This window comes from Giraffa tippelskirchi, chromosome 4, assembly GCF_054371585.1.
Source record: "Giraffa tippelskirchi isolate mGirTip1 chromosome 4, T2T-mGirTip1v1.2.pri, whole genome shotgun sequence".
NCBI lineage: Eukaryota > Metazoa > Chordata > Mammalia > Artiodactyla > Giraffidae > Giraffa > Giraffa tippelskirchi.
Window position 1 is genome coordinate 141,046,476 of NC_137278.1, and position 16,905 is coordinate 141,063,380.

General features: G+C 33.0%; 1 protein-coding gene across 1 annotated transcript in view; it reads right to left on the minus strand.

Moving 5' to 3' along the window:
• Positions 1–16,905, minus strand: part of MUC19 (mucin 19, oligomeric) — a 158,284-nt gene that overhangs the window by 121,288 nt on the left and 20,091 nt on the right. Inside the window, 18 exon segments of the mRNA XM_081590500.1 lie at positions 342–380; positions 738–770; positions 1,292–1,333; positions 2,304–2,333; positions 2,868–2,899; positions 3,455–3,596; positions 4,463–4,588; positions 5,949–6,105; positions 6,178–6,417; positions 7,273–7,467; positions 7,555–7,659; positions 8,709–8,847; positions 9,145–9,296; positions 9,559–9,659; positions 9,757–9,809; positions 11,832–12,078; positions 14,593–14,719; positions 15,132–15,226. Coding sequence (XP_081446626.1) covers positions 342–380; positions 738–770; positions 1,292–1,333; positions 2,304–2,333; positions 2,868–2,899; positions 3,455–3,596; positions 4,463–4,588; positions 5,949–6,105; positions 6,178–6,417; positions 7,273–7,467; positions 7,555–7,659; positions 8,709–8,847; positions 9,145–9,296; positions 9,559–9,659; positions 9,757–9,809; positions 11,832–12,078; positions 14,593–14,719; positions 15,132–15,226 — 2,055 coding nt within the window.

Genomic DNA, 16,905 nt, shown 5'->3' on the forward strand with positions numbered 1-16,905 from the left:
CTTTAGGGATGTTACCTAGATAAAATGTGATCATTTTGCAAAATATGCAAATACCAAGTCATTATGTTGAACACCTGAAACTAATATAATGTTATATGCCAATTATACCTTAATAAAAATGTCATGTTTTAAAATATATATTTATATACAGAGACAGACAAAGTAATAAATAACTAGAGAAAGTAATAAATAACAGGAGAAAGAAAAACAGTGTTCAGTTTGGTGAAGAAAAAGTCCTAAGTATATGAGAATGGCTCTCTTGATTCTAATATATAAAAAAACATTTTTAATAATACGTAAAAACACTTTTTGTCATTTCATAAGTTTTCTGATTCACCTACCTGTTATTTCACTGCTTGATGTAATCCCTGGAATGGAAGCTACAGAATTGGAGAAAATATTGAGAAAAAAACATTTTATATGGAAGGAAAGTTATGTTTCTGATAACATCTATGGTCATATATAAAATGGATCAACTTGAAATTAATGTTTCAGAGAAATCTGATTAAATAGTTAAATAGATGTCAAAACATAAAATTAAAGTTTAAAAATCTATAGACCACAAGTAAAATCAGTTTGTATATCACTTTTTTCTAAAATCTTAAAAAAAAAAAAAAAACAGAAAAAAAAATCTTCCCCCAAAAATGTAATTGTAAAGGTATAAATAATACTGCAAAAGGAAGTGTTGGATTTTTTTTTAAGTCCCTCTTAAGTTGTGGTTGACGATTATTGCTTACCTGTGCCTGAGCTATTGGTGACCAGTGTAATTGCTATACAAAGGAGACAAATATTTGGAAATGTATGTTCAGATGGTTTTGAAAGACAAGATTATAAAGTATTTATTTAGACACGATTAGATATCTCTAGAATGCAAATAAATGATGAAATGTAACAGTTAAGTTCATTTACCAGATGCTTACACATTTTAATATACTCCTGTACTTCTTTGACCACTCCTTTAATTACAAGTGATTCAGTTAAAGTGAAAATTCTTTGGTGTCAGTTGAAAAGAAAATATAATTTGTTTTCAAGGAATTTAGCATAGAATTTTCTTCTGTAGCCATTTTGTTCCAAATTAGTAACACAGAATGTTCTTTTTAGGACACATGGTCTCTGAATAGAGAAGAGGTTCTTCAGTATCACAATTGGATGTAGACCTTACTATTTGGCATTTAAGAAATAAATAAATAGAAATTGACAACTTTGGGGAAAACGGCCAAAATGCTTGAGTTGCAAATTCATTCTGAGGCTTATTTAGATGCTAAAAAACAAATTAGCTTTTTTTTTTTACCTGCTTCGGTGCTTAGTATGGAGGTAGCTGTTGTAGTAGAAACTGTTTGGGGAAGACAATATTTATGAAAATAAATTACTTAAATAATTTTGCTGGCAAATTTATTTCAAGAAACCAGTTGCCATAGACTCAATAAAAATTTCTGAAATTGTATGCAGAGGTTAATTGACAAAACAATCTTTCATTTAGATCAGTATTAATAATTCTTCTTACTGTATGTCCAACAAAAATGATTAATTATTTTCTGTTATTACAACTTAACCAAAATCTCACAGGAACTTTATTAAGTCTATTTATGGGCCAAAATGAACTCTGCACGTCATCCTAGCTTTAGGAAATAACCTATGATAACTAAAATAAATATCATTTCACTGATGATCACATACTAAATACATTATCAAAACCTAAGGCTTCCAATTTACAACACTATCTCTTAATTGACATTACCTCCAAATCAAATCAATGAGAAATAAGAGTATGTAAGTGTACTGCAGTAACTCTAAGTACACTTACCACCAGTGCATTTAAAGTTCCAAACCCAAAGTTAAACGGCATTTTGCCCAGTACTCTCTTGAATGGATATAACTAAAATACCCTTATAGCTTGCAAGAAATACACAAGCTAAGAAAAATAAATTAATTTTTATTTCTGTGTTTTCATCTCCCAGTATAATCATGATTTCAAAATATTTACTTCACAGGAGATCATATTTACTTTTTTATTCCATTTGTTCAAATTATCATCTAAAAATGTCAAGCTTTGGATGATGATGTTCAACTAACAATAAGCATGTAATACCTATTTTATGTTCTAATCACATTACTAATTTAACTCACAGGAGTGTAATGAAATTATATTTTGACATATTTTCTAGTAACTTCATTTTAATTTGAAATTTTATATCAGCATATTTACCAGAATATCTTTTACTGGCGCACATTCATGTGAAACTATAATGATTATCATAAAAAGAAATCAGAAATACACATTTAAACCATAATGATGATTTTACCTGTATATGTTGAATTTGTAGGAGCAGTTTCTGAAATAATCACAAGTTACTATTATTGACAGAAATGAAAAGTTGTGAAAAATATTCTAAAACTCAAGTTGCCTATGAATTATGTTTCTTTTTCATTTTACTTCTTGCAATTTCTAATACAAAAAAAATCATTTATATATTCTTTTGAAGTTTATTGAAATTTCTTAAGATATATGTTGCATATGAGTAATCCTTCAAGTAGTTAATTCCATCTATATAACTATCATCTCCCATTCCATCCCTTTATTAAACTATTTTAACTGATGTCTCACTTCCTTATTTCCCAGAGCCTACAGACAGGCAGGAGTAGAGCAAGAGAACTGCCCCATCTACCAGTGGTTTGAAGTGCCTTGGCAGCATTGGTTTGGAACTGACCCAACATAAACAAACACACTGTAATGGAACTGTATCAATCCACTGAGGAACAGTCTAAAGCATTAAATACATACTCCTCCGCTGTTGATGGTCTAAAAAGACTCTAAACTCTTTATTTCATCTTTCCTAAATCAATTAGAGTAAAAGACAGTGACTCACCACTGCACTCCAATTCTCCTGCGATGCAATAGCTGAAAGTTAAATTATAAACAAAAAAAGAAACAATCAAAAAGAGAAAGAACTTGAAATTTTTAACTCTTAATTATATACAACTCCTAAATTTAAAGCAACAAATTTTCTAACAGTGAAGATCAAAACAGAACCAAATAAGAGAAAAATAATAATTGTTTCCCCAAGAGCATGCTATGGATTCAAATTGTTTTTGTTTTTGTTTTTCAGTTTCAAACACAGTGTTTTTTGATGGACTTGCTGCTCTGGTACAGACCTCCCCTTGAAAGCCTATAAACACGATCTTACATTTATGGAATGAAAACTTTCTTTTTACCCAAAACAACATAGTGACATTTTCTGTGCTGTCTTTTCCACTAAGATTTAACAAACCATTAGTCATTATGTGGATTTAATGAAAACACAAAATAATCAAAATAAGTAACATAAAACTGAACCTAAAGCTGACCTTCTCATTTAGAAATAACTGAGCTAAAAATATATTCATTGATTTTTTTTTTCTTGTTTTCTAAATAAAAATGTAAGAAACAGAACTACTGGACAGTTAGAGAGCATACCATGTTCTCCCACAGTTATCTTGAATCACTTCTCCAGCTGGTACAATATCATTATAGAAGCAGCTGCACTCAGACAAGCTGACACACTTCATAGTGTTCTCATCCAGGTAGGGAGCACTTTCCGGGCATTTGGCATAACAGCCTGTGTGTAAAAATGGCCCTCAGTTCATCTCTATTTGCTGAAACTCCTCCTACTGCATTATATATTTGTACACTTACTTCAATTATTCCAAGAACTGAAGTAGATAACAGCATACTTTCAGTGAAAAACATAAAAGTGAACAGGATTCAGATTCTTTGGCAATGAAATATCAACCTGAGAACTCAGAAATTTTAGCTGACTTAATTTTTTCTAAAATATTTCCTAAATATTTTAAGTGATTTACTACTTTAATGACAGCCACAATGTTGAACATAACACAAGGCTTGGATGAGTATGTGTCTTGAAATGTGAATGCCAATTCTAAATGCTTTCGTGAATACCAATTTTAATACTACTTCACTGGGTAGATGAAGATAACAGAAATCATAATAAAATGGGCTGAAAATATCCCAAAGCCTGGAATTTAACATAGATGTGACAGAAAGTTTTTGTATCATCTTGTTTTCTTGCCACTTCTTTATGTTTATCTAAGATGTGTAATGCTAAGAGTAAAGTACTTTTTCACTGTGGGTATAGTTAACTGGCCTCCATTCAAGTGAGACTATATTATATGTTGCATTCTGCAATGATAGTCTCAACAAATACCTTGTCTAATGAAACGTATAAAGATTGCTAGTAGGATGAGAGTACTATGTTCTCTCTCTCTCTCTCCTGTTAAATAGATAATTTATGTCTAGAGAAAATGTTTCTAATGTAGAAATATTAATGTCATAATAAAGATAAATAGCTATTCATTAAATTACCAAATGTAAGACACTGAACTGCCAGAAACAAACAACATTCCCAGTTTTAAGATACCAGTATAATTTGCACCTTTTCGTGGATATTATTAAAATATGTCTTACCTTCTAAAAGTGCAGAAAATTTCTGGCCAATTACTCGATCTTTGCATGTTTTGGCAGTCACTGTGCCACAAGGTTCATAATGCCAGCTGAATTCCCCAGGTGCATTATAATAATCACAGTAGACAGCTATGATTGAATTATATCAAATTACTTGCATTCATTATATGACAATTTTCAACTTTAATTTTCCAAAGCATTTTTATGAGAGATTTTGAATGATACTAACAATAAACAGACCTAAAGTATATCATTCTGTCTTATTAAGTCCTTTGGCTGTATCCAAATTTCCATCTGTTTATTGTTGTGTGTGCGTGCTTAGTCACTCAGTCATGTCTGACTCTCGTGACCCCCACAGACTATAGCCTGCCAGGCTGCTCTGTCCATGGGATTCTCCAGGCAAGAATACCGGATTGGGTTGCCATTTCCTCCTCCAGGGGATCTTTCTGATCCAGGGATCAAACCCAGGTCTCCTGCATTGCTGTCAGACTCTTTACTGACTGAGCTATGAGGGAAGCCCTAAGCGCGCGTGCGCACACACACACATACACACGCACACACACACACACACACACACACACACACAGTATATCATTCTGTCTCATTAAGTCCTTTGGCTGTATCCAAATTGCCCTATAAGCCAAAACAGTTTTTTAAAAAGGGAGGGAAACTTATAGAATCAAAATAACATTTAAAAAAAAATCTCACAATAAGATTGATTTTAGGAAGGAGAGTAAACATTAACTTTTTCAATTTTTGAGCTATTTTAGATCATACTCATATATTCATGGTTTTAATGTCTAGCCTTAAGTGAGGAAAATAAATTTCTAGGAAAATTACTCTTTTTAAAAGTAAATAACAGTTCCCAAATGAGGTAACTAAAGATTTCAATATAATATTCAATATGATATTTCAATATGTTAAGCTGTACATAATAGACCGAATGAAATGCAGATTCAATTTCAACATTTCTCATTTGTCACATTTTCTCTTACAATACCTTCCTTTGGAAGAAAAAGAGTTGACTAATTTCTACTAAAGTTACCACATTTCACACATATCAAAATTCCGTTTATATTCATATTACAGTTTATCTCAACTAGAGCTCTATAAACATTTTCAAGATGATGTGTGAGGACTTCAAACAAAAGTGATAATGTGAGGTTAATATTTAAGAATATGTAACTATACTAAGATAGGTAAGCAGTTCATTGCTCATCTAAGTATGAATAAGAAATATTTTCCATCAATATTCAATCTTCCTCTGTGAACAGAACTTTTGAAACTAAAATTGAATTTGATGCACCATGTCAGGTGCTATATTTCCTTAAATAGGTATTTTTTTCCATCACAAAGAAACATATTAACATGTTTTTAAGCCTGTTTATGCCCAAGAATATGTATTTTCTAGAAAATATGAGATTGATTGTCTTAAAATGATTCTGTCTAATTATGGTTTAAAGAACAGCAACATATGGACTTCACTTACGACAGAGATCTGGTTTTCTCCATGTGACACAGACTCCAACCGCACTGCATGCCTCTGCGTACATTGCCACAGCCGTGCAGAATCCCAGGTACTTCCCCTCCATGTCACAGGCACAGGCTTCTTCAATACATGCATCATAGTACTCACTGGGGTCCACCTAAGGAGAGCACAGCACATGAGTCTCTGAGGGCAAAGCCTGTGCCTGTCATTGCTCTCAGGGCCCCTTTACCTTATTGTGGCACTCTCTGAAGGTGCTGTCCCGGATGATCTCACACTTCCGCACAGCCCAGGCTTTACAGTATGGATTTGAGTCACATGGGAAGGTTTGAGTGACTGTGTCTGAACATTCTTGACTTGTTTTCCAACTATTTCCAAATTCCAGTGTTCCAGCAGCTACTGATGAGTATCTTGTGGTGAAATCATCCTTCAGATCACCATTGTTATTTCCACAGAGACCGCACACCTGACCCTACATAGATCAGAAAGAGTACTGAAAAAGTGAGTTATGCTAGAGATACATAGATAGATAGATTTAGATAGATATATGATAGAGATATTAAGATTGTATACAAGTTTATTTTAAATTCCAAATTTTGGAAGAAAACCAAAATCTGTAGATAAGCTTCTCCTCTGGTTTAATCCAAGGTGTCCTATATTGCAAAATGATCTAGTACTGATCAAGATAGATGCCTTAAGAATTAAAAAAATAATTACATTCACTAGCTTCAAATTTTACAGGACTGTACTTTTAGGTTCTTAGAATATTTGCTTTGAGAATTACATTAATTCTATCTATATATCAAGCAACCAAATATGGCTAAAATAGAATTCATCAGGTTTACCGCATTTATTTTCCACCAAATTCTATCATCTTTGATTACATTTAATATTACATGTGAGGTTGAACAGACATGGAGCATTGCTCTATAATAAATATTTCCATTCGCCCACTTTCGACCTTTGAATATGTCCTCTAATTCTCAGTAGCAAAAATGATTTAACTTCTATTATGCTATTTGCAGACTTCCTCAGTGGTTCAGTGGTAAAGAATCCACCTGCAATGCAGGAGAGTCACAGGAGTCACAGGTTCAATCCCTGGGTCAGGAAGATCCCCTGGAGGAGGGCATGGCAACCCACTGCAGTATTCTTGTCTGGAGAATCCCATGGACAGAGGAGCCTGGCGGGTTACAGTCCATGGGTTGCAAAGAGTCAGACATGACTGAAGTAGACTATCTGTATCTGTTTGCTATTTGCTCTGTTATAGTATGTTGACATATATATATATATGTGTATATATATATATATATGAAAGTGATATACATACATTCCAGCGTGGATCCAGTATAACAGAAATTCTTGTATTTTTGTCCCAAATTATGGTTATTCCATTTAAAAATTTCAGAATCAAGTACAGGCCAACGGTATGAACAGAGTATGAATTTCCATTGAGTTCACATTCCTTACTTTCTGTAGTTTTGACTGCTGTGACTTTACCATCATGCAAGACAATATTTTGATCCTGTAAATTAAAAGACAGACTTACTTACAGTAACATCAGTCTTATTTGGCAGTTAATAATCTGAGGGGAAAAAAAATAGTACTGTACCTGAAAAGCAACTATAATTTTTCTTGAGCATGTAAGTCCATCCTCACAGCATGGGACGCTTTCAGTTAAAATACGGAATGTGCCATTTTCACGACCACAATAATCCTTTAAAAATTAAATTTTAATAATACTTTATCTCAAGAACATGGAACTCAATTACAATATTTGTATCAGGCAAATATTTCTTAGACAGTGACACCTTATACTTAATAAATTACCATATGTTACATTATGGAATTTCCAAAAGACAATGGTTAATGTGTTATAAGTCTGTAGTCTTAGCTGAGTCCAAACTAACTTGTTTGACTCAGTTCTTTTCCCATTACTTCCATACAAGCTTAGAATTATACCATAGATGTGTGTATATGTGTGTATATATATATATATATACACATGTATATATAAATTATGTAAGTTTATAATCTTAAATTTATTTCTAGATTGTTCAGATAGCTGGATAAAGATGTCTTTTTCTTCAGTGGTTTACATGAAACTTGATATTCACTCAAAACTCATGCAAAACAATCCATATTTCATCCATTACATGTTACTTAGAAAGCAGTTTATGTATATGGAGCAAGCATGGACTGCAGAATCTGACAGATCTAGGTTTGAATATGGCATTTTCTACATAGTAGCTCATGTTGCTTAAGCTCTGTAAACCTCAACTTCTTCATCTCCTTCATAGTAATAATAATATAAGTGTTTTATATTATAAATGATTAAATGTATAGATTCACTTGGAAAAGAAGCACTCATGAAATGGTAACTGTCATTGTTGCTAATAGTATTGTTGCTAAAATAATGACATCTAACATTTATTGAGCACTTATTATGTGCTCCAATATTTTCTCTAATTTGGTTTCAAGTAGGGGCTATTTCCATCATACAGTTAAGGAAACTGAGACACAGAGAAATTAAGGTATGTGCCCAAAGTAAGTCACACATCTGAGAAACAGCAGAGGCAGGAGTGAAATTTATGCCTACTGGATCCAGGATCATCATTACATTATATTACATTTTACTGCCCTCAAGAAACATATATGCGGCATGTTTTTTTTTTTTTAATTCACATTTTGAGAATAAAATTCTCCAGAGTTCATCTAATAATTATGAAGTAAAGAAAAATTGTTTAAAAACACACTTGTAATTACCTCGATAAATGAATACTGGCAGAGACCATCAAAGGTGTAACTTTTTCCATCAAAAGTTCTAACATGACCTTCCCCATATATATGACAGGTGGTTTGACATTCATTTTGTGTACAGTTCCAAGATCCTTTTATGCAAGTACTAAAAGAAAACAATGATACAGTGTGGTAATTGTATCATGCCAAGATTATGACTGAACTCATATTGCTTTTGTAAAGGAGCACAAAGCATATCAGTTTAAATTTCACAGTTATCCATTATACGATGTTCAAATTTTAATGCTGTATAAAATTTGTTTTAAAAATAGTTTTTCTAACTACATCTGACCATTATTTTTCCAAATATTCCAAAGTATGACTCCTTTCCCATAAAAATAAGAGCAGATTGTATACTTTCTAATATCCAAAACAAATAAAACAGTAATTCTTTATTATGTACCATTTGTTGCAGCCAACTGAGGTGACACTTCCTTGGTCATACTCTCGTCCACCAAAAGAGCATGGGCAGTCATCAGGAAAGACACAGTTCCCTTTAGAATTTCGAACCATTCCTTCAGGACAGTAGCACCCACGTTTGCAAGGCAAGTTCTCCTATAGGAGTAAATATAAAATATATACCATGAGACACTAGTCTAAATTTATTGCATTATCAGTTGTATTAATACTTGACAATGCATAAGTGTACCAAGTATACAGTTAGAATCAGCATTTGACAAGTCAAAATGACACACAAAAATAATATGACGTTCTAATTATTTTTCTTTGATGTTTTAATTTCCATCTTCACTGAAACAAAAGTTTTTTTTGAAATAAAAGTTTTTAAAAATCTAAACTCTAATACCATGTTACTTACATCAAAACTAGGTATGTTCCGAGTGCTACATGTACTATCAACTCTCCTCTGTGCCTTAGGATTCCTACAGTCAACATATTCAGCCCCTCCAGAACAATTCTCTGTGAGAAAAAGGAAGCTGTTAGTCAAGGGCCTTTTGATCTGCTTATTTTAACCAAAGTAGATATGTTAAGCTTGCATCGTGATTTCAAAACTTACGTAGTGTTAAATCAATGGGAGTCTGGCAAAGAAGAATCCCATCTCTACAGACACTAGAAATAAAAGAAAATTATAAATTTAAATAAAATTTCAATGACAGCTTAATATACTGTTATAGCAACTTGCATGTCTCATTCATAAGCCTCCTGCTTTATCACGAATAATAAGATCAATGAGATACAGTCCCCCCAAAATGTATGTGCTTGTGCTCAATCATGTCCAGTTCTTTGCAAACCAGCAGGCTCCTCTGTCCATGTGATTTCCCAGGCAAGAATACTGGAGTGGGTTGCCATTTCCTCCTCCAGGGGATCTTCCCGACCCAGGGATCAAACCAGTGTCTACTGTGGCTCCAGCATTGGCAGGTGGATTCTTTACTCCTGAGCCACCTTGGAAGCCGAAAAAAGATGCATAAAATGTAACAAATTATAAGATACAACTTTTATGCATTATAGGAATGTACAAATAAGGTTCTTATGGACATGCAGAAAACTTCATGTAAAAGATGGCTGGATTTTGATGGATAAGTAAGTTTCAACAGATGTTGCTGATAAGATGCAAAGCTGTGACAAAGGAAAGAACAAGGCATGTTCTAATGACTTGTTTGGATAGAAGGTAGGATACATAGGGAGAAGTGGTAGAAGTAAGTTACAACCAGATTTCAGATAGTCTCAAATGACACGCAAGTTTGTTTCTATTCTTTAGGCAACTGTCACCATAAAATCAGTTTTTGAGCAGCTAAGTGGCACAATCAGAATAATGCTTTAGATATGACATTCCAGTGACAGTACCAGAAACATGACAGAAAGAGAACAAAGAACAGTCAAGTTAGTTCACACAGTAGTACAAATAAGAAGTTTTAGAGATTTAAAACAGGGTAATGCTAATGCCATCCATAATTTGGAGGTACTAGCCTAAGTTTTATTAAAAAGGTAATCTACTGATTCTCCAGCATTTACTGGGAAAGTATTGTTCATCAAATCCCAACCAAATGTTTTGTGTACTTTGTTGATTAAAAGGAGTTGTTACACATGTTTTCCTTTAAAATGACCAAATAATTATTATTCATTGCTAAATGATATATATTTTTAAATTAATTTATTTATTTTAATTGGAGGCTAATTACAATCTTGTGGTGGTTTTGCCATACATTGACATGGAACTAAAGAAACGAGAGAAGGTGCATACAAAGATTTTTGGAATGACCGCTTCACTTTTGCAGTTATGTTTTTAAGAATTGCTATTTCTGTACATGAAATTAGAAACGTAGATAAATTACTTTGCCCAGACTGCAGGAATCACAACCTCCTTATCCATCACAAAAAGTTATAGTTCTTCAATACCTCATACCACCCTGGAACAAAGTTTAAATGCTGGAATATGACCTGGCTACTTTCTTCTTTTCCAGCACAATCCTGTGAAACAACAACCGACATGTACAATACTATTTCAAGCATTTCCTATATTACTGCATTCTGTTTCCTAGACCGGAAGTCACTCCACACACCAATTTTGTCAGGAAAACGATTCATCCCTTAGGAAAACTGAAATGCTGTCTCTTCTGAGAAGTTGTGTTTTTCTTTTTTTCTTTTTAAATCTCCTGAGGTAGCAACTGGCCCTTTCTGGTACTATCTGATAGTATATGAACCTCTTTGCAACAGTCTGCTCCATGCTTACTCTGAGTCCAAGACAACGACCACTCATCTTTGCAACTCCAGTGCTTAGCACAAAGCCTGGCACATGGTAAGCATTTATTGAATAACTGTTTGTTGAATGATAAATGCTGAGAGACAACTAGGAAGCATTGCCTGAATATGAAATTGTTTTGCATTCTCTGTACATAGCAGCTGCTAGAATATTTTGCTACTGTCATTTAAAACCAAACATTAGTGGGATATATCAGCAATGGCCATTACAGTGAAATGTACAGTCCAGGTAATACCAAACTTTAATGAGAAATACAAAATTTAAAATGTGGCAGGTCTAAAGAAGATTTCATCCTAGCAAAAGACTATTTCTTTGAAAAGCAAAGTCTCCTGATTTTAAAGTCGTAACAAGTATATTTGTAATTTCCATACCATTTATTGTCATCAATATGGATGAGTTTGCCTGGTTGCATGACCTCATCATTTATGTAGCAGTCACACTGAGACTTTGAAACACAATTTCCTTCATTATTCTGGTACATTCCATCAGGGCAAGTGCATCCATCAACTGGAATGCCTTCCATATCACAGCTCTTATCTCTCTCTGACAATGACCGGCAAGAGCTATTGCAGGCTTTTACGTTGTACTTGAAAACTAGGCCACTAGGACAAGATTGATCTGTTGGTATAGGGAAAATATGGTCAGTATGTAAATATCCAGAGTAATTAATAATCTTAATTTAACTTGATGTTAGTAGGTATTATAGTGAATTAACCATAATTGAGTTATGAATAATAAAGGAAAAGGTACTTGTCCTTTTTTTTTTGTCAGTATGGAGACACTGCTATAATGTTTACACATTTTGCTGGAGATAAAGCCCATAAACAAGATAGATAGTTCATTGGTCTCAGGCAGCTTATATTCCTTGGAAAAAGACAATCGTGGAACGTGCTAAAAAGCAAAATAGGAAGCTCTGAGTGTGTATAGCTGGGAACCTGCACTTAGGGAAGAGGAGGGACAGATAGACAGCATGAAAATAGCCTGGAGAAAGGGAATTCTCTATCTGGAGAACAGCTTAAGTTAGAAGAGAGGGAAATTCTTTCAAAAAGCAAGTAAGAGAATCAAAACTATAAACTATGTAAGCAGTTTGGTCTTGAGCCTGAAAGCCATGAAATGCCACTGATTTGTTTTAGACTGAAATGTCATATGCTCAGGTTAGCTTTATTTGGTTTTGCTTTAAAGATTATACTGATTTCTCTGTATAAATTGGATTAGAAGGAACCAAGACTGGATATTGAAAGAAGCTACTGCAATCATCCAATAGGAAAAACCATGGCTCTTGAACTAGGTTAGTGGCAATAGAGATGAAAATATATGAATGGATTTGAGAGAAATTTTGGAGGTGAACTTAGACCTTACTGATTGACTGGAAGTTGGCTCTGCAGTATTAAGTACAATCTAGAGAGATGCATTTCCCAAAAGCTTTCCTGAAGTCATATTTGAAGAATGCAATAACTATTTTTTTATTCAGTGAAGTATTTATCAGGCTTCTACTAAGATTTTTTCACTTTTTTCTTTCACTGATTATAGTCAGTTTACAATATTATATTAGTTTCAGGTGCATAACACAGTGATTCAAAAATTTTATAGGTTATATTCTGGTTTATAGTTATAAAATACTTGATATATTCCCTGTATGGTACAATATATACTTGTAGCTTATTTATTTTATATATAATAGTTTGTACCTATTAATCCTCTATCCCTATATTTTTCCTCCACTCTTTCCACTGGTAACCACTAGTTTGTTCTCTATATCTGTGAATCTATTTCTTTATTGTTACATTCACTAGTTTGTTTTATCTTTCAAATTCCACTTAAAAGTGATAACACACCATGTTTTTCTTTCTCTGTCTGACTTAATGGTAATAAATATTTTAAAACAAAGCAAGATTTTTATTTCTGGCCTCGTGGCATGTGGGATCTTAGTTCCATAACCAAGGATCCAACCTGTGCCCCCTGAGTTAGAAGTACAAAGTTTTAATATCTGGGCCACTGGGGAAGTCCCCAAAGTATAAACACAGTAGTTGATACCCTAATTTACTAATTTATTTCTTCAAAATAAGTTACTAATATTTGACTATCAGTTAAAATGCAGCAGAAGTCAGAACATTATTTAAATTTCAGCATATAAAATTGAACAAAAATATATATTTATATATAAATGCACATATATTCTGTTCTTATTAAAATATAAATGTATTTAATCAAGATATAAGAAATAAATCAAGAAATAAATATGCAAGGACTAAACAAACATGTTGTTGTTTAGTCAGTAAGTCATGTCTGACGCTTTGTAACACTGAGGACTGTGGCCTGCCAGGCTCCTCTGTCCACGGGATTTCCCAAGCAAGAATACTGGAGTAGGTTGCCATTATTTAAAAATAAAGAAAATCATCTTTGAAAGAACCAAATACAAATTTGTAAATACACACACCTAAACTACACATTAAATTAAACTACATACTAAATTAAACTACATAATAAATTAAAAAACACTTGCTCCTTGGAAGAAAAGCTATGACAAACCTAGACAGCGTATTAAAAAGTAGAGACATTACTTTGTCAACAAAGGTCCATGTAGTGAAGGCTATGGTTTTTCCAGTAGTCATGTATAGATGTGAGAGCTGGAACATAAAGAAGGCTGAGTACCAAAGAATCAATGCTTTTGAAATGTGGTATTGGAGAAGTCTCTTGAGAGTGCCTTGGACTACAAGGATATCAAACCAGTCAGTCCTAAAGGAAATCAGTCCTGAATATTCATTGGAAGGACTGATGCTGAAGCTGAAGCTCCAATACTTTGGCCACCTGATGTGAAGAGACAACTCATTAGAAAAGACTCTGATGCTGGGAAAGATTGAAGACAGGAGGAGAAGGGGATGACAGAGGATGAGATGGTTGGATGGCATCACCAACTCAATGGACATGAGTTTGAGCAAGCTCCAGGAGATGGTGAAGGACAGGGAAGCCTGGCATGCTGCAGTCCAAAAGGTTGGTTGCAAAGAGTCAGACACAGCTGAGCGACTGAACAACAACAACAAAGTACACATAAACACACACACACACACACACACACACCTGTTGTAAAACTGAGAAGAAAGCAGAGTTATCTAAAGCCTCTATTCTGCTTACCACATAGCCCAGCTCTCCATCCTACCATGGAAGTTTCCTTCTCAGCACATGCTTTCACATAGTTGCCTAAAATTGTACACAGGCAATCTTGGCTATTTTCACAAGTGCAAGTGTATTTTTTGCATTCCTTTAAAATAAGAAACAAATTTATATCATGAAAATATTCAGAACAGGTAAACTGGCATAACAAATCAGTTCAAAACCACTCCTCCTCTGGAAAATATTTTGTCCTTGAAACTTCTGGAATTATTCTATGTCTCAAAATATACAAATTAGCAAATCAAATATTAATTGAGTTTTCCAAGAACTTAGAGAAACTTATTCAAGATTTTCCTCATTTGGGGTTGTTTTCTAGCCCCTCTTTTTTGAGTTGGTATATCTAACAATTGAATAAAGTAATATAATCCAATTTAAACTTAAATGTGTGTCTTAATCTACTGAAAATGGCTTCTATTTGAACATTTTTAATATCTCATGCTTCTTTTAGTATTATCAAAATATTTTTCAAAAAGGGCTGTTAATGTTAGACCTTCACATACCTCATGATATGGTTTAGGATCCACAATTGAATGGCAAGAAGCAAAAGGACCACTCAAATCAAGAAGAATTCCACAGTGCCTTTCAGCAAACCGTTCTGGAAGAAAATTAATGCACCCAACACTAGATTAAATATCACAATTTTTTAATTAAAAGAGAAAGTGTAAATTTTTAAAACTATCCTTTGCTTTGTATCTTTATTAAAACAATTGGTTTTTAAAGTGTTATGCTATAATTTGTTATCACTGTATGCAAAACAGCATGATATAATAAGAAACAAATCTTTATTAGCTTTGGATTTTTATATTAAATCAGTTAACCTTTTTCTGAAGTGCAATTTCTATATAAAATATGAATAAGGGAACCAGATTATTTAGGTACTTTAGTTCAAAATACATATTTATGTTAAATTACGAAAGGTTGGTGCTGTCACCCCAGAAGGTCAAATCAGTGTTTCTGAAGGTCATAAATTAGGACAACCATTATCAATAATTAAAATACAATACTTTCATCTAGCTGCTTAATTGATACTTGGTAGATTTATCAATAGTCTTCTGTTAAATTAATTGAAGAGAAAAATCACAAAACAACCATTTAAGCCAAAAATGTTTTGCTCAGTGATTTGCAAATTCTTAAGGATGATGACCATTACTAGCGCAAACATTGCTAGAATTTTTTTTAACTATTTGCTGATTGACTTTTAAAAGTGAGCGTCACCAAGAAGCAATCAAGGACAATGACTGGACCTATTAAAAGGACATTGAGGCCAATTATTCTTAAAATTTTGACAAACTTGCAGCCAGGTATCAATGCTTTTATGTAAATATTACTAACATCTTATTATTGTTTAATTTTCTGTATTTTATTTTATTAAGTTATATTTAAAACACTGAAAATTGAAAGAGTCATTTACATATCTCTCAAAAGTATATACATACAGTCTGCTTAACATATGTTGACTTGGTTTCTTATGCAATGTGTATTTTTTTTTACCTATTCTCATTTTAATTACTTTCATTGCAACACCCACAAAATAAAATAATGACAAAACCTTGAAATGTGCATTACCATAATGATGTTAATGCATTTATCAGCTCATCTTTTAAATCAAAACAAATAAATGAAACTTTAAAAGGAGTCACTTTAGTAGTTTATAAACTGATCAGATATTTGTTTCAAGTAAGCAGATTAATTAAGAAATAGCAAATTAACATTTCATTACAATATACTTTAACTTACCTTCCATTGCATTCCATTATTTATGAAAGAAGCAACATAAAATGAAGCATATGTTAAAATCAATGACACTAGAGGAACAATTAGAGAAAGACTCAGACTCAAAACTCTTGGATTACACCTTATTAAGAACACCCTATCTAGATCTCCATTATCACCATCTACATGAATGGGAATAATAACCTTATCCACATCCTTCATCATTCTTTGTAGAAATAAATTGAATTATCAATAATATGTATGAAAGTCCTTGGTAAGCTAAAATGTCAGCAGAATCATATAAGTTTACAGCTTTCCCACTAATATCTCTGTTTGGGGTTTGGTATAACTAGTATACATGATGGCAGTGGTTAGGAGACCTAAATCTAACTATAGCTGTACCGTGAAGTGTCTCAGGAATTTGGGTGAGTGTCGCTATTCAAAGAAATGATCCCTTCTACAACTATATGAAATAGAAATAATAATAAAAGAAGTGATGAGTGAAGTCTCTTCTAACCCTATCATTTTAAAACTATGGAGAAAACTATATATAGAGGAAAA